At 35.4% G+C, this 15,301-nt stretch overlaps 3 protein-coding genes across 4 annotated transcripts in view; 1 reads left to right on the top strand and 2 right to left on the bottom strand.

Annotated features, from left to right (window-relative positions):
* The window catches only part of LOC137253434 (2-aminoadipate transaminase), a 27,828-nt gene extending 26,437 nt beyond the window's left edge, over positions 1-1,391 (bottom strand). The window contains exons 1-3 of one of the 2 annotated variants that reach the window (XM_067790345.1): positions 1,194-1,391; positions 1,014-1,138; positions 748-902 (exon numbers count right to left, since the gene is read on the bottom strand). In XM_067790345.1, the coding sequence (XP_067646446.1) occupies positions 748-902; positions 1,014-1,138; positions 1,194-1,355 (442 nt within the window). In that variant the 5' untranslated portion in view covers positions 1,356-1,391. The remainder of the gene's footprint in view (positions 1-747; positions 903-1,013; positions 1,139-1,193) is intronic. The other variant, XM_067790347.1, reaches the window with a different exon arrangement.
* Blos2 (biogenesis of lysosome-related organelles complex 1 subunit 2) overlaps positions 1-14,227 on the top strand; it is a 25,001-nt gene extending 10,774 nt beyond the window's left edge. The window contains exons 2-3 of the mRNA XM_067790348.1: positions 13,579-13,928; positions 13,989-14,227. Of these exons, the coding sequence (XP_067646449.1) occupies positions 13,587-13,928; positions 13,989-14,129 (483 nt within the window). The 5' untranslated portion in view covers positions 13,579-13,586 and the 3' untranslated portion in view covers positions 14,130-14,227. The remainder of the gene's footprint in view (positions 1-13,578; positions 13,929-13,988) is intronic.
* Positions 14,131-15,301, bottom strand: LOC137253436 (immediate early response 3-interacting protein 1). The gene is made up of 3 exons (XM_067790349.1): positions 15,131-15,301; positions 14,340-14,441; positions 14,131-14,272 (listed from the first exon to the last, which is right to left on the bottom strand). Exons 1-3 carry the CDS (start codon positions 15,216-15,218, stop codon positions 14,217-14,219), a joined length of 246 nt encoding a protein of 81 aa, XP_067646450.1. The 5' UTR covers positions 15,219-15,301; the 3' UTR covers positions 14,131-14,216.

Here is a 15,301-nt window from a genome sequence, read left to right as displayed (position 1 = left end):
AACATTTAACTTTTCATAAATGCATACATCATTTTAGAACGAAAACAAGTACATAGGTACTTAGTACTCATAGTATATTCATTGGTACAACTTGTACAACGTTTATCTCATTGTGCTTCTCGATGAGACATGTGTATGTATGAACTTATTTGGTAATGGTATGAATGCGCGCCTATACAACGCAGACAAAATGCGGTACATACAACTTCTCTTTGCATACCATCACTCATACAATACAAACTCATTGGCGTGAAGTATAATGGATACTGATACAGTATCAGTATGTCTCATTGTACATTCACGTGTGAATGCATTCATGCAGGACTCTATTAAAAATTATCTGAGATGAGGTTGTTTTGAACCGGCAGCGAATTAGGGTAACATTTCCCTCAGCTGTCGATATTATGTTCATGTGAGATTAGATTCAATATGATTTGAATGGAGCTAATTTCGTTTGCCGTTGCTAATAAAATTAAGCGCAAAAGTGGCCGCGATGCATCTGATAGCTTATTATAATATATTATTATATTATAATAATAATAATAATAATGGCTGGATAGGATACCAGCAGAACAGGCGCGAAAAGAATCTATCCGACGCTGGTAAAAGCAATGGAGCTGCAGTGTTGCAGGCAAGTGGACCAGGGACCTGATTCCCGAGCTGGAGCCATGGTTAGCCCATCAATAGAAGAATGGAGTCCTACACTTGGAGAGGCTCGCTGCTACAGGGTGCAGTCTACTTACTCACTTGGTATAATGGCAAACGTTGTAAATTGTTTGAGTACATCAAGTGCGATCATATAAGTCACTTCGTCGACAAAAACGATGCCATTTAAATCCACTAGAGTGGATAACACAAAATGTAGACCTTGTGATGCGCCGGTTGTAATAATTAGATCTTCGCTAATAAGAAATAAAACGCAGAATATTACTAAGCGTATGGATTATATAGGCCAAACAAGAGCTGCTCACACACAGCTACATAGATTGGCACGCAAATATTTGTTAGTATACCTTTTCATTGGGTTGTCAATATATTTAGCACTAAAGTATTCTGCGATCGCATCTCGCACTTCTGTAGGCCCACTAGTTGGTCCGTACTGAAAGATGTAAGATAGATTTGATTCTTTCTCATATTTCTAAAAAGAAAACTGAAACGTTAGAAATTTGTGTAATTTAAATTGAAGACCTCACCATGCGGTGTGTAGTGGCCGCTTCGAAAATATCACAACAGTTTTCAAGCAAATCTGGACCTGGTGCTCCTACACCCAAATTAAGGACTTTATCGTCATAAACATTCCATTCGCCACCATCAAACAAATGTTTAAGCCTACGATCTATGTTAACTTGCGCCATTTTACTTGCATTCGCCCCAAGGCATAGTGTACCTATACCAAGTGTGTTCACTAAGCGATAAACGTCAAAACTACAAACAGCCTCGCTCACCTGATGGAAATCTCAGGTCTAGAGTCGCATTTTTAGTCTCAACGACAACATTTTTGACTACCAATCGTATGGACTTTTTCAATTTTTCAATCATTCGGAGCATTCGGTAATGGTATCCATTTTGAATTCGCTGTCATTCCGAATCCAGCGAGTGCCTGTCAGAATGCTTGACAGATAAGTCAACACACTTGTACTTGTACACTATGCCCCAAGGTACACACAGTAACTAACTTTTTGCCACTTGTTTTTCAATATATATGTGCATACATCTACATATTTATTTTTAAATCATATCAGCAAAATGTAAAAAACATGCGGCAGTTTGAAATCTTAAGTGCGCTACATCATGTTGAATATAGATTATTTCAGATGAGGTATACCCGTGCTCTCTTCTGGTCGGTCATGATTTTTTTGAAGTTTTTGAGCAATTTAATATTTAAAAAATCAATCTCCGAACAAAAGAAAATCAAAAATTAAACAAAGTAAAATATTAAATTTTGTTTTTGTTCGAGAAATTATGTAAACATGTATTTGTGGAATTATCGGTGCCAAAAATTCAGAAACACATTTTTTCAGAAAAAATTAGTCAGAACCCTTTTTTTCAGAAAGACAAAATTCAGAGGCCAAATTTTAGAAGGCAAAATTCAGAAGTCAAAATTCAGAAATTAATCAGACGACAGAGAAAATATTAAATTTGTCTCTAAATTCAAAAACATTTATTTGTTTGGAAGGAATTATGTATAAAGAAAAAGTAGTACAATATAAAATTTTGAATTGTGTGCAATAGCAAGTATGTAGTTAATTAATTTTTTTCAAATGAATTTACAATTTTTGGTGTTATATCGGCCTACTGATTTGTAAGATCGCGGGTTCGAATCGAGCTCAAGGCCTAACAATAATTATTTTATCATTATGATTGTTATGATACACTTTTTCCTTATTGAAAAAATTTTAAATTAGAATAGAAGAAAGAAAAAAATTTAGACAACTGCCAAAGCTCGTTGTATAGAGCCATTTCAAGCATTGTGAATGATGACAAAGTGTGATCACATCTGCATAAACGTCAAAATTCCGAAGTGATTGTATCACCTGATTCGTATTTGACTATCGCTGTCTCATTCTGTATCTCTTTCTATCACCCGCTGAAGATAGGCGCCGCCATATTGAACAGCCTGTCAAAACGCTGAAAAGTAGCCATATTGAACAGTCTGTCAGGCAGTTGACAGATAAGAGATCACACTTTGTCATCATTCACAATGATTTCAAGAACTGCTAAATTCCTTCATCGGCAACGTTTAGGCGCTGCTGCTATAATCATTCAGCTATCACAGCGGTTGTTTGATTGTCTTCATTATTTCTACTTATACCCTGTTTCTTGCCAATTGATATTCACAGCACTGCGACATCTGTTGCAGAATGGATGTGAAAATTGGACTTGTTTCATGGCAATGATGCCATAGTGTCATATTTATTGACACTTTTCCCCCGTGCTCTAGGGTGTATTAACAATTTTTGTTGTTCCAATTAAAAAAAAAATGTATCATAATAATAATAATGATAAAATAATTATTGTTAGGCCTTGAGCTAGATTCGAACCCGCGATCTTTTGAATTTACAGCATTAAAAAAACGAAGTCCTTATATTTATTCTTGCGTTTCCGATATGGCTCTCCTCCAGCTGAAAATTGCTGCAGTTTTGTTTCTATTATTGCCTGTTCGTTTTTTATTTTATTTATGCAATTAAATATGTTAGGGTGTGTCCCAAACGCACTTCGAATGATGTTGTGCCACCTTTCGATGGAATTATTTTTACGGACTTCACCGAATTTGGTGATATTATACATATTCCATAATTCGATTGAATATAACGCCTTCTTTCGATGTTGCTGTGTTCCAGGCTGAAAAAAATTCAGAAGTAAAATTTCAGAAGTCAAAATTCAGAAAGTAATCAGACAGCAAACAATATTAAATTTTGCGCAAAAAGTTGATCCGTTGACTAGTCTTTCTGTAGGTACTATATCACGGTTATGCAACATTCCTCTTCCCAAAATTTTTTCTGTGGATAATTAATATACAAAGTTATTGAAAGAATTTCCATCTCTGATATCCGAACCAGATTACACGAAGCCAGTTAAGCATGATACGGTACACAGACTTGTAACTGAAGGAAGCCTTCCTTTTTCTGAGCCCAGGCGCTTAGATCCTATAAAATTCAAAGTGGCAAAGACAGAGTTCGATTTTTTGTTAAAATCTGGAATTTGTAGGCAATCAGATTCATCCGTAGCATCTCCTCCTCATCTAGTACTCAAGAAGGACGTTTAATGATTGGCGTCCTTGTGGTGATTTTCGTAGGCTGAAGGTAGCAACAGTACCCGATCGTTATCCATTGCCTCATATCCATGACTTCAATATGAATCTTCGCAACAAAAACGTGTTTTCCAAAATTGATTTAGTAAAAGCGTATCATCAAATACCAATGGCCAAAGAAGGCATATATAAAACGGCAATAACAACACCTTTCGGTATGTTTGAGTTCTTACGTGTGCCCTTTCGTCCCAAACTTTTCAAACGTTTATTAACGAAGTTGTAAGTCGTCTAGACTTTGTATTTGCATATTTTAATGATTTCCTTATCGCAAGTAGGGATGAAGAGAAGCATTTAAGAGATCTGCGCATACTTTTCGAGCGTTTATCGGAATACGGTTTAAACATTAAACCTAGCAAATGTATCTTCGGGGTTAGTAACATAGATTTTTTAAGGCACAACATTTCCGTTTCTGGTATTAGACCATCAGATGAAAAAGTGGCAGCAATTCGTAGTTTTGAGCTTCCGAAATCTTTGAAATTGACTCAAATGTTTATTGGAATGATAAACTATTATCATCGATATATTCCGAATCTTGCTGAATATACAAATACAATATATTCACCCTTATTGTTATTGGTGTCGTCGTCACTGAACGACGACGACTCACGACGACATGTTATATTCGGTATTACCATCGTCGTTTTCGATAACTATTGACGACTATCGATACATATTTGGTATTGGCTAAGCAAATTCGCTATCGTGTCGCCCTCACACGACGCCATTTGTGTCGACGGTGTTTTTACTTAGGAAGAAGGAAAATTTGTAAGTAAAACATTTCTTTTTTAATAAATTAAATATACCAATATGTAATATGCATTGTTCATTTAGATATTCAAAATGAAAATAACGAGTGCGCAACAATTCGAGGTTCTTGTAGCTGGGCTAGAAAAAATCGGAGTTATTTCTGATTTCTTTTCTATTGAGTCCAAGCTCCTCTTTATTATTTTCGTCACAAGAGCTCGAAGACGACAATGAAAATAAGGGTGATTGTGACGCATATTAGCAACACTAAGGGAAACTATCATCTCTAAGCCGATACTGAGCAGAGACTTGTATGCACATAAACAAATCAATCATTATGTCCATACAAGCAGCGGAGAGAAACGCACAAATACATGCATATATCTGAGATACTCCCAAAAGTAGGCAATCATCGATGGAAGTATAACTCACATATAAACGCGCATATGGCTATGCGAGAAGCTAGTGCATCTGTAGTTATAGCTGGGGAGTTTATAGTCGGTAAACAAATAGTAAATTCTAGAAACGCCTAGAAATATGCAAACGAGGAAACCGAAGAGTATAAAAGCAGCGCCAGCTGAGGCATGGCAATCAGTTTGATTTAAGCACGCTATCTGTTGAGAAGTAGAAGTGTTATTGTGTAAGTAGTCTAATAAAGACCATTTTGCATTATTGAATATTGGAGTTATTTATTCAACAGTTTAGTGATTCGAACGTTAGCAGAAGGCTGCAAATAAGCGGAATTGCACTAAATTCGTTACAATATAATTTAATCAATAGCACAAATAAGAAACGGGACAAAACATTAATTTGGGACGACACTTCAACTAAAGCATTTGAATGTATCAAAGAAAAATTTGCATCTACGATATTATTGAATCATTTTAATAAAGATGCAAAGCTTTCTTTGAATGTTGATGCATCAATACAGCGATTGGTGGTGTCTTACAGCAACATTTTAATGGCAAATCAGAGCCAATAGGTTTCTTTTCCAAAAAGCTTTCACCATCAAGTACCTAATATAGTACATTTGAGCGTGAGTTATTAGCCATATATTTAAATATTAAGCATTTTCGCTACCTCTTAGAAGGACGACAGTTTACAGTTTATACCGATCATAGACCCGTAATTTTTGCTTTAAATTCAAAAACGGAGCGTAGTCTGAGACAGACGAGGCATCTCGACTTTATTGCGCAGTTTACAAACGATATACAGTACATTAAATAAAATAAATAATAAATAATAAAACAGTACATTAAAGGAAAAGATAATATAGTGGCTGATACATTATCACGAACTTTTGAAATAGAAGCAATTAAGAATTTCGACCTAAACTTTACGGTATTGTAAAATGAACAACAAAAAGATAGTGAATTGACCGACACAATTGCCTTAATCTTAAATTAATTAAAGTTTCATTTTTAAATTTCAATATCTGGTGCGAAAATTCGGGTAAAAATCCAAGACCATTTATTCCAAACAGTTTACGAAAAACAGTATTTAATATGTTACATGGAATTGTACATCCAGGTACAAAGGCTACCCGTAGATTGATTGTTCAGAAATATTATTGACCAAATATGAACAAACAAATAAATTTATGGTCAAAAGAATGTGTAAATTGTCAAAAGGCAAAAGTTTATCGTCATATAAAATTACCAGTAAGCAAAATTCCAATACCTAAGAGTAGATTCGAACATATTCATTTAGACCAGGGATGGGCCTGTTTTCTGCTCCTAAATCAGTTTCAGTGCCAGCGAGTGCTAGATGAGACGTTTGTGTGTTTTGGAATGTTAGGGAGTAAAAAAAATACATTGAAAATATCGTACGCTTCGTCTCAAACAATATTCATCGCAAGAAGGTGGCGGAAACACATGAAATGAAAATATTCTCTCTCAACCTCGAAAATCAATTCCCAAACTGTGTTGCAATAGTATGAAAACAAAAACATACATTTTTTGGCAAGAAATACGAAAAACGGAATAACCATTATTGACATTCATTTCGCCTTCACATACATTTAATTATATGCAAGCCGATTCATTTTGCAATATATGCATAAAAGTATTTAAAAAAGTATTTTTAAGGTGGTAGCATTAGAGGAAGTAGTAGTAAAAAAACGTACTAATGCACGTTTCGTATACAATCGTGGGAAAACGAAACCCTTTTCAGACTTGTTGGCAGTGTTGTTGTGAGCCTAGAAAGAAATGTATCAGTTTACAAATAAAAAAAGGTACCAATGGCATAAACAACGACTAATTTTAACAGTTTTATTATAAACATAACTGCTTTCATTTATAAATTTCAAATTATGGAGGAATTTTCAAATTTCTTCAGCTCACATACATATATCGTTAAATTCACACTGCAAAAATTGTTTGAGCATGTGTTGCATGTGTGTTTAATTTACGGCGACCATTTTTCTAATTTTAAAACTTGCTTTGTTTATGATTTGAAACATCGATATACATTTACTATTGTTGATAGGTTTACGCGTTGGCCGGAGGCATATGCGTTAAGAGACATCTGTGCAAATACTATTGCAAAGAAGTTTCTTCATGAATATATTTCACGTTTTGGAGTTCCTTTGGAAATAACCACTGATCAGGGAGCTCAGTTTACATCGAATTTGTTTTCGGAACTGACCAAGTTACTTGAAAGTCACCATATAACTACGTCTCCTTATCATCCTCAAGCTAATGGGATGGTAGAACGATTTCATAGGCAGTTAAAATCCTCTATAATGGCTAGAAATGGTGCTAGAGATTGGTACGAAGAGTTACCGATAAAACTTCTTGGTTTGCGTTCAACTGTACGTTTGCCTGGCGATCTTATTGTTTCAAGTTCAGAGAATATAAGTTCATCGGATGTTCTAAATAGTTTGCGCAAACATTTTGAAAATGTTCAATCGAATTTGCAGCAGCATCAAAATTCTACTGGAGTTTTTGTTCCAAAGAATTTAAAAGATTGCCGATTAGTTTTTGTTCACGTTGTAAATAAACATTCTTTACAAAATCCTTATGAATGACCTTATGAAGTTGTGGAAAAAGATGTATAAAAATTTTAAAGGAATTATAAATAATGAAGTTAAATCCGTTTCTATTGATCGTTTAAAACCAGCTTTCATTGAAACAACTTTTCCTAATACAAAAACTAAAAAGAAAGTTACTTTTAACTTATTTAATATTAAATCTCTGGAAGGGGGAGTAATGTAGGGTTATGTTATTTTAATTTATGATATTTATATTAGTTATATCTATGTTCAACTTTATATAAAACTACTTTGTAGAAATTGAATGAATTGTTCTTGTTAATTTTTTATATTTCAATTTTGAAATTATTATAATAAAAAAATATTCATTCTATTAAATTCTTAAAAACGAAAACGCAGTTATACTTTCAGGCGTTGTACCATAAAATAATTTTTATAATAAAGTTTTAACGAAAATAAATAGTGGTATTTTTTTTTTAAATGAACTATAAAATTACAAATCGGTGTATCAATTTGAAGTGGTTGTAAACCCACAATCTGCACTGGTAAAAAATATGCATTGTATGTACGTAGATAACAACAATATATATCCCGTGTACCGTAAAAACTTTACTCTAATTTCAGCAGATCTGTTGCATTTTTAAGATAACGAAAACTTAAATAATTTTTTTGCCGTAGTTCACCGTATCCTCAACTTCTTGTAAGATTTGTTTAATATGTAAAGCTTTGCTTCTTTCAATATCGAAACAACAAAATGTAAAGTAAAATATTGTAATCAAAATGGAAAATAAGCAATTTAATTTTAACATCATCTTAGTTTAAACGGCCAAAGTGGCAGAGCAAAGCTAAGATAAACACTTAAAAAAAAAAATAAATGTAAGGAGCGATAACCTCCGAAGAGATCTAAGGCCGAGCTTCTCTTCCAATTTGCGTCGTGCTCCTCTTGATTCTTCCCTACAAATTGGCCGGACGTGACCTACATGTTTCATGCCGACTCCGAACGGCATCTGCAAGGCAGATGAGTTTTCACTCAGAGCTTTTCATGGCAGAAATACAATCGGAGCGCTTGCCAGACACTGCCGAGGGGCGACCCCGCTTAGAAAAATTTTCTTCTAATTGAAAAATCTTATTTCTAAAATTTTGATGTTGCTTTGCCCGGGAGTTGAACCCAGGGCATACGGTGTGATAGGCGGAGCACGCTACCATCACACCACGGTGGTAAATACTTACTGTAGGTTAAATTAACACTGAAAAATTGGGTATTGTAGTATCAATTATTTACACTTTTGCTCGCAAATGTCAAAGTATGTCCATTTAGTTGTCTTAACATGGGAAAGATCCAATATGATCGCGAGCAACCAATGACAATTTTTGCTTTCGCTGATTTAAACAATGCACAGAATTAAGATAAATAAAAAAATGTTCCCGATAAAGCACTGAAAATGGCTAAAACTCCCTTACTGTTTCCGTCAGCAAGGCTTTGAAATGATGCAAAATTCAGTAATTTAATGTAATTGATATTTTTCGTTGACCACACTACCGACAATTGTAAAAAATCTGCAACAGGACCAAGATATTATAGATTGTGGACTGGCAAGCGAAGAGAGTGACGACGAATGGTAAAGTTTAAAATTACTTGTTTTGTAATACTTCTCTAGCATTTTGTTGTGCCTTTACAATAAGATTTATCATGACAAAAGCTAAATAAAATACATTCTTGACTACCTTCCTTGGCTCTTACTAAAAATATATATCTACTTAGGAACTCAAAACTAAGTTATTTTTCAAATAAAAAATAAAATGTTAGAAGGGGCTCAGGTGGAATGATATTTTTTTACGGAACACCGAATAAATATGTTCCGTAGAAAATAATATTACTATATGGACTCTCCTAAAGGATTAACGCTAAAAGTATAACTGCCTTCAAAAAAGCACAATATGTGAAAATTCCCTTGTTGTCCAGAATATCTCAAATTGGCTTTAAAAACAATTTAATTTCATTTTTTAGCTTGAATAATAACAATTTATTTTATAATTTTTTGAAATTACTCAGAAATTTGCCAGAAATTATACCCAAAATTATGATGAAGTGATCCTGAAAGGTTCCAAATTGGTCCCGCAATGAATCTGAAGTGGTCCTGTTTCTTTAGGTATTACACCAGGTCACAAGGGGAAGCGATTGAGACTTTGTCACGAAGTCAATAATCTAAAATACACTACCGGGGGAAACCGAGGGGGGGAGGGGGGGGGGGGGGGGTGGGGGGAATAAAAAGTTGTAGAAAATGGGTCGCGTAGTTTGGGTTTGTTCCCTAAGCTGTGGCATTTAACAAAAATGTTTGAAATTCTCAATTATGAAATAAAATAGCTTACGTATGTATATCGGTTATCAATAGACTACATACCCATTAGGTTAGTTAGTTTGAACTGGCCGGTTCGTAGGGACCTCACAGAGATAGAAGTTCGTGCGACCAAACCGAAAACCCCTATCAAGAATCAGGACCTATGTTACATAATAATTGTCTTTGGAAATACTATACGTTTTCTAGGACTCTGCCTACTTACTGCTCCTTGACAGAAAAATTGTGCTACAGCTGTTGGAACCTTGATTTGACGAGCGCAGTACGCGAACATAATGGGTCTCATGCATAAAAGCTAAGCTAAATCTCCAATTCAGAAGTTCAAGCTTAAGCTCAATGATGTATGCAAAAAAATCCTTAAGTTCAAACTATTTACCTGAAACTTGAAGCTTGTTCACGCTGCTCTGGGAGTGTTCGAGAGAAAAGTTCTTCGACATATTTACGGACCTCTACGCATTGGCCACGGCAAGTACCGAAGAAGACTTACTGATGCTTCGGATAAGAAAGTATTTTTATCGGAACCCGGCTATGGAAGCAGAGGAAGAGGGCGGCCCCGCTCTGTTGGAAGGACCGGGTGGGAAACAATTTAAATTCCCTTCGTGTGGACGATTGGCGCCAGTTAAGCGACTGTTATGGCCTTGTTAGACGGCCATAACCGCTTAAACGGTTAAACGCCAATTAAGTAAGGAATAAATTTACGAAAGGAATCAATAAAAAATCGGCCTATAAAAAATTTTTGAATAACTCTGTGAATAACGCTCAATATTGGCATTTGTTTCAAAAGCGCAATATCTGAGCATAAACCTGAGATAGGGTGTTTTTTAAACAAATTCTTAAATATGGCGTTCTTCAAAATCTTTCGGAGATAGGACGTTTTCGAAACGGCAGCCAAGACAGGGTGATAATCCACTGATCAGTCGCTACAGTGCATTTCAAAATTTCGGTAGAATATAAATGTTCATTCCGGAGAATTTGTATAAGAGGCGATATGATATCCTTATTTAACCATATTTTTACTTATCCATATCAATTGGCATCGGTTATTGATGCCTTAACTTAAAATATGTGACAATTTCATAAGAAAGAAGGAAAAGCAAAAACTTACGAACAAATTCCACTTAGTCAAAACGCATCCAAAACAAGCAATATGAGCCAGTTCGAATTTTTGGTGCTGCTACAAACAGAGCCAATGTAAACAAGTAAGGAAGGCTAAGTTCGGGTGTAACCGAACATTACATACTCAGCTGAGAGGTTAGCTGCGTTGGTAGGGTTTCATAGATGGTTTTTAGGTGGTTTTTAATTCCATATCACATACGTTTGGGAAATATCGACCAAATTGTAGACCAAGGGTGACGTTTTTTTGAACGATTTTCCTTCATCCCTAGTCAAGTAAGGGAAAATCACCGTGTAGGAAAATGAACCTAGGGTAACCCTGGAATGTGTTTGTATGACATGGGTATCAAATGAAAGGTATTAAAGAGTATTTTAAAAGGGAGTGTGCCTTAGTTCTATAGGTGGACGCCTTTTCGAGATATCGCCATTAAAGTGGACCAGGGGTGACTCTAGAATGTGTTTGTACGATATGGGTATCAAATTAAAGGTATTAATGATGGTTTTAAAAGGGAGTGGCCCTTAGTTTTATATGTAAAGGCGTTTTCGAGATATCGGCCAAAATGTGGACCAGGGTGACCCAGAACATCATCTGTCGAGTACCGCTAATTTATTTATATATGTAATACCACAAACAGTATCACACCCGTTTGACAAAGTTTTTTTTTTTTTAAGTTATATTTTGCATCAAAAACCAATCCAATCAACATGTTTCATCCTTTTTTCGTATTTGGTATAGAATTATGAAATTTTTTCATTTTTGCGAAATTTTCGATATCACCCATTTTTAATACCAACATAAAGTGAGTGCAGATAAGTACGTGAACTAAGTTTAGTAAAGATATATCGATTTTTGTTCAAGTTATCGTGTTAACGGCCGAGCAGAGGGACAGACGGTCGACTGTGTATAAAAACTGGGTGTGGCTTCAACCGATTTCGTCCATTTTCACAGAAAACAGTTATCGTCATATGAGCGATACCCTTACTAAATTTCACATGGATTGGTAAATTTTTGTTCGACTTATGGCATTAAAAGTATTCTAGACAAATTAAATGAAAAAAGGCGGACAAAGCCCATTTTGAAATTTTCTTTTATTTTTGTATTTTGTTGCACCATACCATTACTGGAGTTGAATGTTGACATAATTTACTTATATACTGTAAAGATATTAAATTTTTTGTTACTTTTTTTTTAAAGTGGGCGTGGTCGTTCTCCGATTTTACTAATTTTTATTAAGCATACATATAGTAATAGGAGTAACGTTCCTGCCAAATTTCATCATGATATCTGCAACGACTGCCAAATTACAACTTGCAGAACTTTTAAATTACCTTCTTTTAAAAGTGGGCGGTGCCAAGCCCATTGTCCAAAATTTTACTAATTTTCTTTTCTGCGTCATAAGGTAAACCCACCTACCAAGTTGCATCGCTTTATCCGTCTGGTAATGAATTATCGCACTTTTTCAGTTTTTCGAAATTTTCGATATCGAAAAAGTGGGCGTGGTTATAGTCCGATTCCGTTCATTTTAAATAGCGATCTGAGATGAGTGCCCAGGAACTTACATACCAAAGTTCATTAACGATACTTTAAAATTTACTCAAGTTATCGTGCTAACGGACGGACGGGGCCGTCTAGGCCTTCACTCCAGCCTTACCGTATGCTTACCGTCAATTTGGCACTACCAATATAATTGATATAAATGCGTGAGTAACTCATAAGAGGAATAATATCACACGTACAAATGAGTTTTTGGTAGGATTGAAAGCTCGCCTGGAAAGAAGTAAGCAGTGAAATATATTGCTAACTACCCGAAACTGTTTTTGTATGGCATGTATAAATTCCATATGAATCACATTGTTGTTGAATTTGCATGTTAAATCTATCCGTATCTGGATCACGCTTCATTGGACCCATGGTTCAACTATATACAGGTTGGCTCATCTGTAAAGCAACAAAATATGTCTGTTCATATTGTCAAAATCTGTGTATTGGTGTTGGTGCGAATGGTATGGAATGGAAACATAAAACATAGCAGTTTTTGTATGTGTAAGTAAAATGTTGCCAATGTGTTGGTTTCATTTTGAGTATGCCATCTCCTTTTGACAATCCCTTCGACCATGCAATGACATAAATAAAATCAGCTGATGAGATGAGCCAACCTGTACATAATTGAACCATGATTGGACCGGAACGCTTGTGTTTTATTGGATTTATTAACACAAATCAAATTTGAAGATTGCGCATTGCGCATGTAAACATTAGATTACCTTTTTTTTAGAACGTATAAAGTTCATACTATGAACTGACTTTCTTTAGCCCTTTTTTTATTCGCTCAAGAGTCAATTATGACGTAATGCGCAGAATGAAGCAATTTTGAAGTCGTCAAGGCGCAATCTAGTTTTGTGATTTGTGATTTATTAAGGTGGCATCTGCGGGGAAACTAAAAATAATCAAACTCTGGTATCGCATTGCAGTCAGCTGTAATTTGTTTACTAATAGGCCATTCATAATGATTTGACTGTTGAGAAAAAAGTTATAAACTTTTAAATAATACCAATTTAAGTAATCAAAATGGAAAGTAAAGTTGAACAGTTGGCAAATGCTACTGTACCTCAAACAACACAGGAACATAACGTACTACTAGACTCGCCAATTCGTGGACCTACACTTTCTACGAGCACATCTAGTTTTGAAGCATTAGATCCTCACGATCCGAATCTCAGTAGATTAGCAACAAAAATGTTTCGCAAAACGGAGGAATATATAAGTAATGAATTGAATGCACCCCTGGAAGATTACAAGCTATTAGAGGAAATGAATAAAGCAACTGTAGCCAAATATGCAGATATGCAGCAAATTGCTGAAAACCTCAACGTATCTACAAATGAACTAAGCATTAAATTCCAACAATTGGTATTCCTATAACCTGTTTTCATTCAATTTTGGCTAATTTCATAATAATATATTTTATAGGTACCCTTAATGAAACAAATTGATGAAATATCAGACACCGTGGACAAGTTGGAGGCTGCCGCATATAAATTAGATGCTTACAGTATTGCACTAGAAAATCGGATAAAATCAGTACTTCAACGAAAATCAACAATACATTGAATTTTAAGTTGACCTAGCATATATTTTAGATTTAACATAAACGTATATATTATATACACATTAATGAAATTCAAATAAAACTCGACATTATCCAAGTATCAGCTTTATAAGTATCGCAAGTACATTGAGAAATATGAGCGGTACTGCAAAGAAAGGAATAAAGAGCCTGTGTTACATCTTGAAATAATTATGAATGATAAAAGGACCTACTTTTCGCTACGGTACGAATGGAACGGACCAGGTTGAGAATCTGTGCCTTTGCTGTCGGTTGACCAAAATTCTGCATATTTGCTGCTTGTGCACCCCAGCCAACTGAAATAGATTTATGTTTAAATAAGCCCTTTAATAGTAAAACTACAGTGCTTGGTAGTAATGCAGTTTACGGTACCCACCCTAAACTTGTGCAAAGATTTTCGAGTGAGGTATCAAAAGACGCGTATTAATCTCGAGAACAATAATCCGAAGGCGGAAAAGAAAAATTTTATCTCTGTCCGGAGATATTTGCAGTTGAAGTTGGCGATTTTAATGTGGTTGTTGTTGTGTTTGTACTCACAAAAAAAATTGTGCATCACCGTGACGGTAGCCACGGTTATACCACACACCCGGACTTGGCATGGCGTAACACAGGGTTATTTTTGGTAATAGTCTAGTTGAGGGGTCGACTGCTAATACGCGTCGTTTGACACCTCTCTTGATATTTTTGGTACCGTATTAGCAGTCGACCCCTCAACTAGACTATTACCTTATTTTTTATAAGCGCGGCCGAAGGCCGCCAAAGCAGAAAAGTGTTCTGCGCAAAAATACTAAGGATCCCACCCCCGTTTCGGAAGGACCCACGGGTCTTTTTTCGGTTTTTCGTTAATATCGGGTGAAAAAAGTTAACTTCCGCTTTCGGATTCTTGATCTAGACGTGAATACGCGTCTTTTGATACCTCACTTGAAAAAAATTTTGACCCAAATTTCGGTGGGTACCGTAAACTGCACTATTACCCAGTGCTTACATTTGGCAAGGAAGCGCTCCTCATGCAAGACACATACAGCATTCAAACATAACAGAGAAGCCTCTACAAGAGTCCACAAAGTAAACATTTTGAGGATGTGTTCAAAATAATAACTAGAGGACAATGACGAAGAAAATACCACGATTCTAATAAGAAGTGTTGCCAGACCTT

Source organism: Eurosta solidaginis, chromosome 5, assembly GCF_040869045.1.
Source record: "Eurosta solidaginis isolate ZX-2024a chromosome 5, ASM4086904v1, whole genome shotgun sequence".
Taxonomy (NCBI): Eukaryota; Metazoa; Arthropoda; class Insecta; order Diptera; family Tephritidae; genus Eurosta; species Eurosta solidaginis.
The sequence above is the reverse complement of the archived record's forward strand: the minus strand, read 5'-3'. Positions and strand labels throughout refer to the sequence as shown.